General features: G+C 33.1%; 1 protein-coding gene across 1 annotated transcript in view; it reads left to right on the top strand.

Annotated features, from left to right (window-relative positions):
• The first annotated feature begins 2,254 nt into the window (after window positions 1–2,254).
• The window catches only part of LOC148608892 (uncharacterized), a 30,025-nt gene continuing 19,715 nt past the window's right edge, over window positions 2,255–12,564 (top strand). The window contains exon 1 of the mRNA XM_088540644.1: window positions 2,255–3,015. Coding sequence (XP_088396770.1) covers window positions 2,994–3,015 — 22 coding nt within the window. The 5' untranslated portion in view covers window positions 2,255–2,993. The remainder of the gene's footprint in view (window positions 3,016–12,564) is intronic.

Genomic DNA, 12,564 nt, shown 5'->3' with positions numbered 1-12,564 from the left:
TCTTTATAAGGAAAGCTCCAAAAGAAAGAAACAGACAGACAGACATACGTACATACGTACATGCATAATATAATCATTATTTGACCGGTAACCTTTCTGAATCAATGTTTTGCACCTCTCTTTCTTTTTCTTTCTTTCTATTAACCTGTGAAGATCGTTGAACAAATTTGTCTCTACCGAGTACATTGGCTTGATATTCCAGCTCTGATCACAAACATTGTCTGTTGGTAATTAACCGGATGTAACCTGTGCATATTAGCATGGTTCGTCCGCATTTTATGAGACAGAATCTAGTGCTTATGTTAGCTTAGTTCCTACTAAGCGTGGTTAACCATGCCGTAAAGGTGAAATTAATCTCTGCACAAACTAGCATGTCTTAATACGATATATGTTTACATCATATACAACTAGAATTACAGTTCATGTACACGTGTATTGTTTCTATAAACTGTAAATATAGACCCCCCAACACACACACTTGAATGATATTATACCAAAGAATTACATACAATGTGCTCAAGATTTTAAACGTAATTTACTCTACCGGTGCACCTGGTTCATGCTCCCAGTTTTTAGTGAGTCCGAGTTGCTATTTTTTTTTGTTACTTTGTATGTATTGTTTTAGTTGCTTTATGTTCTTTGTTGTGTATGTCTGTTTTCCATGTCTGGTCTTTGTTCCTGGATTACTTAAAAAAAATTCGTTTAAAAATGTTTAACCTTTCACATTGAATTTTTAAGTTCTTTTCATTGTTAATCAACGTCCGTGCACTTTTCCGAAATACATTTCCCACTGAGAATAATTTAAAATACTTAAACGCTGAAGAAAACGAACTTGAGCCAACGAGATTCAATCTTGACAATTTAGTAATCGAGTGTAATTTGCGACAATTCGGAAAGTCTAAAATAATTTTTGGGACACGAGACAATTATTTTGTGAAACGTAAAAGTCCAGAATTTCTTGTAAAGTCATTCTTACCATCTATAAAGCCAAACTAAGTATTACTTTAAATAATACATCGGAGTGGGTTTCCGATTCATATTTTTATGATTTCGAAATAGATTAACAGACAATGAAGTAATAAAGATAGTGACCTATCTATTACCATACTAGTTTTACCAGCTGGCAGTCGAATAAACGTCTACTTTTGAAGAAATATAGTGGTTGATATTTCATGAATTATGCTGCTTTGAAAGTAATTTTAATGGGAGAACTGACCTTATTAGACAGGTTTTTATATCTCATTTGGTTTGTTTTCTTTCTTTGTTGGGGTTTAACGTCCAAGCAGCAATATTTCAGCTATATTCAGACGATGAACATGAAATTGATAAATGAACATGAAATGATGATGAAATGAAAGAGGGATGGGACACAAGGACAATGGGGTCGACAAATTTAGATTGCCACTGGAAATAGGGAGAGGTGGGTAGAGTCGGGCAATTTAGCCTCCTGTGGCGGAGCCCTATGGTTCCTACTCCGGGAGAATACCACAGTAGGGTTCTTTAACGTGCGAGGAAAATGGCATCTTTCCCAACACGGGGCACCACTATGGTTTGCGGACAGGTTTTCCGTATTATAGCCTGACAACCCCAGCATGTAACACGCCAGGGGTACCCCATTCAACCACCTGGGGAACACATCCCAGTTGCTCTGTGGGCAGAGCGCCCTAGCCCCCGGCTAGGGTTCTAAGCACTATTTAGTCGCCTTTTACGACAAGCTTAGCGCTGATGCAGGCCTATTCTTTTAACACCCGGACCTGCACGGGGCGTATCTCATTTTAGATTAAACAGTTCCTTAACAAAGCACAGCTTGGCAATATTTTCTAGACTTGATCACGAAATATTCATATTTTGATTATTTACATGTTCAATAAACATTTCATATTCTGGATGAATATCAATCGTACAGTATGTCACTGAGAAAGCATGGTGAACAGGTTTTTGCATTTAAGACTCAGCACATTCACTAGCCCAGACTTCTCGGCTGTGTTCACCAAGGAATTCAAGTAAAACCAAGGGCCTTAGTCCTAAATGATATAGTGTAATGTGCTCTAATGGCAAGTTAACTAGATAGTTAATTAAAGCCCCAACAGCCAGTAACGACACATAGTTACTACAAGTAATACATTTTATCAATGTCACTAATCGACCAGCGCTCAATACAATTTATTAACGAGATTTATGATTGAGGAGGAATGGATAATCTTCGAGAAAAATTCTTCTTGTACTTTGTAAGTGTTGCCCAATTGACGTAATCTATTCATGAAGTCTAATTTCCGGTTTTCATTTCTAGACGATTGTAATCTATCCCAGGGAACAGTATCAGAGAGACGAAAACAGCCTTGTTCCATCCTTAACAGTAATAGTTTTATTTGGGCGCCATCATCTGTATCAAAATATTGCATTTCTTTATCTCCTAGTTTATAGAGAAGTAAACATCCCGATATTGATTTAGCAAGAAAACCCGATGAACAATCAATAAGCTACTGGCATTCGACATTTTGATTATCTCCCCTGTTCTTTGGTACCGAGACTGACAAATCTAACTACCTATATTAAGACGGAGTATACTTTATACTGTGAAGGGATTAAACATCATGTATTGGAATAGCAAATGTTTTACACTATGATGTTGGTGTATTTCAAAGGAAATATCAGAATTATTGAAAGTTACCTGTGTTGACAAGATTCTGTGTTATTGTATTATACCTTGGTATAATGGAGTTGAGCGATGTAACATGAAGTTAAATAATCATATTTTAAACTTGATATAGTCATACCAAGCAAATGGTTGAATGCAACATTTACAACATAAACATATAAATGTTGATATTACACGATGGATCAAGCAAAGGAACGTAATTAATACTTTCGATTCTTAATACGTTTAAAACAAATAATTAACGATTAATTTATTGGAATAAATGTTGTTTATAGAGCAAGTGAAAAAATGGCATGGATTATTGACCTGAGAAAAAGAGAGGAAACCTAGCGGAATGGAAGGAGTAGCGACTCAAGGTAAAATTGGCAATCAATAATGCGTTCTATTGTTACACATTGATTAGTTAGTGTGTATATTTCTGATGTATGTCATTCATTGTATGTTCAGATCATTACCAACAGTATATTTAATCATTAGATCCACTTGTAGAAAGGAATTGTCAAGTTATTGGTAGTACTATAGTAAACATGAAGGTTGATGATAATACACTCAAATAGTTAACAAAGCTTGAATACAGTTTTGAAACAGTCGGAAATGAAGCAACTTTTTGTTCATTGATAAAACAGAACGACAACTTGCGAAAAGAGAAACATAAAAAAACCAAAAGTAGTCGTAGTCCCATTCGTTGAGTAAATGACTTGAGAATTGGTCATCTTTCAACTCGACATTTCCAAACAATTATCGAAATGATGAAAACAAAGCATTCGAATATTATTTCAATAGTTCATTTATTAGTTAAAACTTTATCCCCCAATAACTTAAACGTCACTGTTGTAAACTTAATATGATGTCATTACTGATGACGAATCGCCGACAAACATCGAGCGTCGTTTCGTGAAGAATGACATTGTAAAACATGACGTTGGTAACAACACGTGACAATATAATAAACAAAACATACTCTGAATTCATGTAAATAATTTATCAATCACTATTACCTGGGCTCATCTTTTACTCTGGGGAGTAATTAAACTAACAACTATAGAGAAATCAATTCTCATTTATTCATATGAAATATTTTATTTTTGTCATTAACACAAAGGTAAATTAGTACAATTATGACACGTCTAAACTTTTACGACAATTCATATATTTTGGTTATGAAAGGATGGTGTATTTCTAAACCTGATGTTGTACATCTTCTCTTTAACGTTTTTAATCCCCTGCTTTATAGGCGTAGTCACATTTTTTAAACTCATAGACAAAACTGTCAGATTTCATGTTGTTTTTACCAAAAAATACCAGTTTTATCTATTAACTTATCAGTGGATGTGTAGCTTTAGGAATATCAAGGCTGTCACTGTTACCATTTTCAAAGACAGAGTCTATTATGTATTAATACTTTTTATTCAAATGTGTAGTTTATCAATGTTGAACTAATTTTCGCCTTCGTTCTTTCCTGCTTGAAAACTATGATTCAAAACACAAGAACATGGGTTGTATTTTTATTCTTTGTTTAGTTTTTATCAAGTAATACCAATGCTGAAGTTCTTTTTAAAACAATGCTGCTTAACCACAAAAAATAATGTTTTATAAATTGTAAAATACGTTTTGCGTTAGCTTAACAAGTTAAGTTTATAAACTTATAAACGTTATAACTGTAGCAATAGCAGTTTTTGCCTCACAATATATCATTTTACACTTGATTTCAAAGACAAATGTATGTAAGATTCTACTCATATTTGAGCTCGAAATTTTACTCTTAGCCACTGATTTTTTTTAACAAATGTCATAATGCCAAAACGCCCATGATTTGGTGTTGTTTCAATGTTCGAATGACAGTTATGATGTTCTGTGCCTTATATTTTCCGTTTGAAAGCAAGAATTACTATATACCACCAGTTCTATCAAAACGTCAACCGAGATAAGACCACACGAAGGAGTGACATCTTAAACAAACTCGATCATGTTAAAGCTGGTAGAAGGGATGAATTCTATAATAGCAACCGTTTATGTCAAAGCGGGTAGAAGGAATGACTTCGGAAATAGTAACCGTTCATTTCAAAGCTGGTTGAAGGAATGACTTCGGAAATAGGAAATAGCAACTGTTCATGTCAAGCTGGTTGTGGTGACTCTAAAATAACAACATTTCATGTCAAAGCTGACAGAAGAGGTCATTTTAAAATATAGAAACCGTTTATGTCAAAGCTGATAGAAATGGTAACTTTGAAAATAGCAGCCGTTCGTGTCAAACCTTGTAGGATTGATTTCTAAATAAAACCCAACTTTTCATCTCAAAGCTGCTGGAAGTGGCTACTTCTAAAATACCAACCTTTCAAGTTAAAACTGGTTGAAGTAGTGACTTCTGACACTCCTACAGTTCACATCAAAGCTGGTGGAAGGGATGACTTCTAAAATAGCAACCTGTCATGTCAGAACTGATAGAAGCGGTAACATTATAATAGCAACTGTTAATGCCAAATCTTATAGGATTGACTTAAAAAAAAACCTATTCATCTAAAAAATATTGGAAGTGCTGATATCTAATACACCAACATTGAAAAAAAATCTGGTAGAAGTAGTGACTTCTGAAACTCCAACAGTTCATGTCAAAGCTGATTGAAGGGATTACTTCGTTTTGAAGTGCCACCTTACATCCATGCATTCGCATAACCTTGGTCTAAAGCTCACTTGTAAGAGTAATCAAAGGAGCCAAGGTTCGAGCAAAAATCAAAAGAATATAATCATCGAAGGACCAGACAGAAAAAACAGAGACATAACAAAGAACATGAAATAAACAAAACAACACATAAAATATGCAACTAGGACTAAAAAACCAAACAAAAAACAAAAACAAAACAAAACAAAACAAAACAAAAAACAAAAAAAACTTGCATGATAGGGTAAGAAGCCAATATGGACTCAATGATTAGGTTAGGTATCCACATTTGGGTCCTAATTAGTAAGAACACAAGTCTGTCCTAAAGTCAATATACACGAAAGTTTCATATAATCCAATGCATGGCTTCCTTCTTAATCAAGATCTTTTTTGTAGGTGGGAATTTCATGCATGGTATTTGTCTTCGTCTTTTGTTTTATTAAGAAAAAAAAAACATCATATAGTCCCTAAAATGAGGGACTGTCTTATATACATCAAGATTCTATAAAGTTTTAAAATATTGATTTTTGCAGAGACATCGTTTTACCTTTAGATGGAGACATAACTAATGAAAATACAAGTATGCATATAAAACCCATCTTTAAAAGTTTGACCTCGCACTAATTTTGTCAAAAAATTATGGGAGCTATAAAGCACGAAAATGCTCTTTGACCAGAAAACACACAGGAATTCCCTTTAACCAAAGTATTTCGTATTTCCATGGTTTAGTCCACGTCATCAGCGTCTCCAGATTATTCAAAGACTTTCCATTAGACAGCAACAACCTTGTAATATGGAACTTGTTTTGGCTAACTCCATTTTCATTCTTTCTATTGCCTCTTTTTAGAGTTGTATTAAACTGTTTACTTGGAACTTAATGTCGTGTATAATGTACTTGACCAAATTAGATGATACCAGTGTTATTGATATTTAATACGTATCCTGATTTTAAACCCAAATATATGTTTTAAGATTCACAAAGAATCTTATGGTAATTTGAAAAAGATGGGAATTCTGTGGTACTCCGTTGTTTTATTGTATGGTTTATAGGTGGATGAGTATCTCATACCATATCTTCTATTCTTATACTATTTAGGGTAATTGGGATAATCGTATAAAGGTCGATAAAGTTTGGCGTAATGCATCTCAGTCTTAGAAAGTTAAATAGGAAATTTGTGACATTTATAACTTTCAAATTAGAACATTGGATCATTTCTGACTTCTGCAAGACTATTCATACCGAGACGATAACTGACCGAATTGCTTAATGAAAAGAGAAAAGTTCAGATTCCCTATACATGTATATGACACTATGTCTTAAATGTAAAAAATAAAGTGAATAACTAGGTTTAAAGCCTAGCGATTATATTATAAACAAATGTAGATTATATCCTAAATAAACATGATGGATACAAAATTGTCAATGAGGATGCAACAATTAGATAATATATTCAAGACAAAAATATACGACAGACAGACTTTACTTCACCACTTGAGTATAGAGGGGCAACTCTTTCGCTGTACGTGTGTAAAATGATGCTTTGGGACCAGATGCAGCCTGCCCTGTGTTATAAGGGTTTCTTCGTCGTTCATTGAAGACCAGTGGATGGCATTGGGCTGACGTTTTCATCCCGGTGGGGTTGTTGTCTCTTTGACATATACACACAAAGTTGATTCACACTAAACCTCAACACAAGGAATCGTTTAGACACCAACACAGAGAAGCATCCACATAAAACAGCAAAAAGGAGTCATTGTCTATATTTGTACATAGAATATATAGGATTCACATAAAACAGCAACAAGAGTTTACCCTTTAGAATATAACGTGGTGTAGGACTCACGCAAGTAAAAACGAAGAAGCACCGTCTAGACTGTAACAAGGAGTAGGGCGTATTCAAAATAGCATCAAGAGGGACTTTTTTATACTTAAAAAAGAATAGAATAGCCAATAATTAGAAGCCTCTTTTATTCCATTAATACCGGTATTTGTGTTGGTCAGGGTGTTGTACCCTGGAATAAATATTGTTTCTATTTACTTCAGTTATGGATATACATTATATATAATTCATATATATTTTTCAAAAATATTTTTATAAAGAAATTAAAATGCAATGCATACTCGTTCTAGACATTGCCTTATATGTATAAGACATTAAATATTATCATCTGTAATAGCAACATCTAGTGAGCTGATATAATTTGCTGGATCATGTATTTTCATTAGAGGGAATGTAATTTTCCAATTGACTGTCGTCTATCTCTTAAATCAATGATTACAAGTATGCATCATTATTGTACTTTGTTGTCATTCTTGACCGAAGACTTTTTTAGTCTGAATGGGTTATTTATATTGCGATGAATAATTGTAAATTTGATTGCTTATATATAAACTTAAAATATCTTAACTTTTTGTATTTTTTTCATGAAAATTTAATTTCTGTTTGTCGATTCCGCAGCAAAATACAAAGTTGTTGGCTGAAGGTTTCTTTTTTATGATGGTATTTTAATAATACAGAGCGAGGAGGTAAAGATCATAACAGGGATGTCTAAATACACGTATAAAGCAGCTAGTAATATTATCTTCATAATCTCTAGACTATGTGACGAATTCTCTAAGGGCCGAGTTGTTCAATATTTTAAACTTCCAAATTTGAACAGCAAATCACTTCCTGTTAAACTGAAACCAGACCTCCAATGATTCTTAGGTCAAAGTTCAATTCGACTTCCAACTCTATCACTTTTATGACATGAATGTTTTAAGAATATTTTCTTATTTAGACAACATTTTACACGCCCTAGCTTTGTCTTTTAACCATTGTCTTAGAGATGAATCTCTTTCAATAACTTTCAATAATTTCAATAAAAAGTTAAAGTAAATCGTCAACAAATCACCTTTAACTCATGCGTCAATGCAATGAAGGTCATCCAGTAGAAATTTTATGTTGGATGATATAAAAATAATGTAAAGTGTCATAGAAGTTCCAATCTTAAAAGATTCACTTACATTTAGATATTTGCCTTCAAAACTTCACTTAAAATTGGAACTTATTTTATCTGTACCCTTTCCCATACGATGAAGCAGCTGTTGCACCTATTTTAACCACTAAAAATATGTCAAAGTTTATTTTTTCACTTTGATTTATACAGCTTGATTGAATGATTGATTGAATGTGGCTTAATTTTCTATAACGGGTATTTCGGTTACTTTTATCAATCATACGTAACGTGCTATGTAGTAGTCCTACACATGGATTTCCAATGTGCTTACTCACAGAAGTACGCACCTCACCCCACACCATCCTGTCTCCGAGCTAACCAATTGTTACTCTATTGTCTATATGTTGGCAGACAATCAGTTTTAGGCTTTAGTATGACTCGGTGGGGATCGAACCTGCAACCTCATCCAATTGATGCGAACATGCTACAATGAGACAACTGAACAGTAAATAAATAGTTCAATCAAATGTACAAGCAAGAAGAACGGTAGGGTAACACAGCAAAAACAAATATTGCACAACACAAATTAATTATAAAAGTAAACAGAAAGACTGGTAACTCCACTGAAAACGAGGGTAGGAGAGAGAAAGCTTCTATATTCATTTATCTATATAAGTTATTGTACCCACTATCAGTAGTCTGATTTCTTCAATAACATGTAACATATATCAGTCTCACAAGCCTTCAGTCGACATATTGAGGACATTACATTTATGTATCTGAGTTTCCCAGTGATTTTGTCGATGCTAAAGTACAGGTAGTAAAATATATAGTTACTATATATATATATGGTATAATCAGATACATCATAAGTCTTCCCTTTGTGTGTTTACCTTGTGGAGCATCATAAGTCTTCCCTTTGTGTGTTTACCTTGTGGAAATCAGTGCATGCACTTTGTACTGACAAGCAGGTCCTGGTAACCTAAAATGATGAATATCATACCTTCTTATCATATGAAATATGACATGTAATAACTGATGATACATATAACGATAGTTATTTGGAAAATTATATAACATTATGGTTTCGTATTGGCTTTTTGTTGTTCTTGTGAATTTTGATACTTAAAGGAGCATTTACCTGTCATACGGTTAGATATAATGGGCTGGTCCGGAATCAACTGGACCGATAATGGTAGTGTTTACACACTGTTAGCAGCTTCTTACTATGTGTTTAAATTTACGTAAAGTAAATTTTGACCTTTTTATCATAATAGCATTAATAAATTGAAGAAACATGACAGAAAAAGGGTTTTACTGAAGGAGCAATGGTGTTAAGTTGTTTGTTGTAATTTATATGTTTAAACATTTTAATTGATAGCTGAGCTCAGACACTGTGTTTACACTGGGATGATTTCTAGAGATTTTTCCATATCATTAATTTCAGAACTTCATTTTTTCTTTATCAGTTTCTGCATTATGTTTTTCGTTGCTATTTCTGTTTTATTATTTTTTTTGTGTGTTTTTACTTATCTAATGATAATCATCGGACGCAATATCATGAATTATAGATGCGTCTATTCATAACGAAGATTCATTATATAGGTATTATAACTCATTATAATCTTCATCAGTTTTATGTCGTTAAACATTTAGTTTATACTTCATGGCCTTTGTTAAAGTTTGATAGACATTTTCCTTCCTATCTATTCATATAGCCTTGAGCACGAAAATTGATATGTTTAAAAGTTTTTGCGATGCTTTTGTCAAACGAGGATTAGGTCAAGTCTTCCTAATGATTGCCTTTTTGGAATCATACATAGTTATAACTCTTTATTCCAAGCTCATCCATCCTAATTGACAGGAAAAATAATTTTCATTGCCGAATCGTCCCCCAATTGTGAATTGGCTCTTAATATACCATTTGTCATTAGATGTTTTCTTTGACCTCAGTTACATGTGAACAGATATCATGAAAGGCAAACGAAGTGCAATAACTTATAAAATCTTAGTCGGTCAGTATCTATTTTTGAATGGGAGCTAATATGAAGCCTTCTTACGCTCGTCTAGCCAGGGAAATCTAATTATCTTGATTTTGCCCTAAAGTGCAGTGAATTTTTTTAATACATTGATAAGTTTCTATAAAGTTATACTACAACGGTCATTAAGGTTTAAGGGGACTTCTATTACATTCTGAGGGGACGGGCTAATTTTATGGGGTCAGAATATTTATTCATGAAAGTTTAAAGTGAGAAAATTCATTTTCAATCACATAGAGGCAAGATTAATTATGTATTTCCATTTCACTGTATGGTGTATCTGGACCATTTCTAGGAAATGTAGTCTAGAATACTTATTTTCAACTTTTCATGGCCAGAAAATTATTTCCAAAAACTGCCAGCCCCCACAATCTAATGGTCGTCCCCTAACCATTAGAGCACATCAAGTTATAGTTTTCTTGTAATTCTTTGTATTAAGAATTTTAATTTATGAAACTGGACTATGACTCTGGTTTTTGAAATTCGTTTAAATATTAATGTATATGCGATTTGATAGGACTAATAGTCAGTATCGTGACTGCTTTATATAAAAAATACAATAAATTTTGTTCAACTTTTTGTAGGGGCAGATAAGGGATTGTCATTCAACAAACGCTTCAATAACTTCAAGATTTCGTGTTGGTAAGATGGCCTCGGTACAAAATGACAGGGGACCCAAATCCTTCATACGTGGGCTAAACCATATCTAAATACGCCATCCTGGTTAACGTAGGTAAAATAAATCTGGTTTCATGTGTACGCTTTGGTACTGAGAGATAATTGTTTTAAAATTCGAGGAATAGTCTATACTTTAGGCATCGTCTTACACATTCATTGTTGGAAGCTTAATTCCAACGTAGCGTAGCGGACACTTTGTTTTAGTAGTGTCTTCTTGCTTAACATTTAATGTTTCAAAACAATTGACAAAATGAATAACTTATGAAATATACTTTGTTTCTGTGATTAAAATAGTTCAAGACTTCAAACCACACACAATCAGAAAGTGAACAATCTTAAGGTACTTAGATCAATTACAAAGTGAGACGTTTGATGTTCTAGCCTCGGTGACATTCCCTCGATACACAATTTATATTTTTCCAATTTGGTTGAGTGTTGGATGTCTGGGATTAGATTAATACAGACTAACATTGATTGACAAGAGTTTTTTGATTTCCTGTTTATCACAATATTGACGACTTTGCAACAAAAATATCTGGCGTCTCTAAAGGATTGTTCTGAAAATAGTCATGTTCCAAAATGACAGATGTTGTTTATCTCTTCTGCTACAATTTAAACAAAGAAAATATTGTTACAGACTATGATGAGAAAAAGTCCTGTTGATGTGAAATTATACTCCAAATACATGAAAAAATAATTTACAAAAGTTGAATTGAAACGAAACATTGATTGGCTGATAATCCGTACTACGTAAGTTAATCGTATTAACACAAGAACTTTAACATTTATTGTCGGTCACTTTTTCTCTAGCTGTGTCTCTATATGTTATAAAGTCCTACTTTTCCTAGTTGTTTCTTATTTGAACTTTAGTTAGACTTTGAGTCAACCAAATTATGGTAACTGACAAGACATTATCTTAATACATATGTTAACAGCCAAAGTGGAGTATTATTATTGCCTTGAGCTTTTTTCTGTGCTATATATATGTTACTTATTTAAATTATGCTCAAATCTTGGTATCCTTCATTACTCTGCCACAATTATTATAAGAGCGTTATTGCTTGAAAGGCATTTATAAACAGTATCCAATACCTCCTTTAAAATATAACTGAACATTAAGAAAAAAATCAAAACAAAGAAATATTCTTAGTGACTTTCCAGGCCCTCATTACGAACCAAACTTTCCGTCAAACAAAATTCAATATCGAAAATAGAACAACCCGTAAACAACCCCCCTTTTCACATGTTTATTCAGTCTATTTAGTACTTAAAAAAATCGTGTCAATATTTCAATGTAGAGCTTTATTCTAGCTTTAATTATTAAGTAAACATTTCTGTCAGTTTCCTTTGATGCTACGTGTGGAACAGTCGATATCCATATTTATAAGTGGAATCTGTCATATATGTAAAATTGTATGAAGTGTCTAAACACATTGTATATAAAGTAACTTACCTAAAAGTGCCCCAACAAAGATTGTGTGTCGATTAGCATCACCTTAAACGTGAAAGTATAGGTTTTAGGTTTAGTAATATTAATGAGTTTTTAACTCATAAAGCAAATGAAATAAATGCAACGGATTCTTCCTATT

Source organism: Perna viridis, chromosome 8, assembly GCF_037379345.1.
Source record: "Perna viridis isolate PV_CMFRI_1.1 ecotype Kerala chromosome 8, ASM3737934v1, whole genome shotgun sequence".
Classification (NCBI taxonomy): Eukaryota; Metazoa; Mollusca; class Bivalvia; order Mytilida; family Mytilidae; genus Perna; species Perna viridis.
The sequence above is the reverse complement of the archived record's forward strand: the minus strand, read 5'-3'. Positions and strand labels throughout refer to the sequence as shown.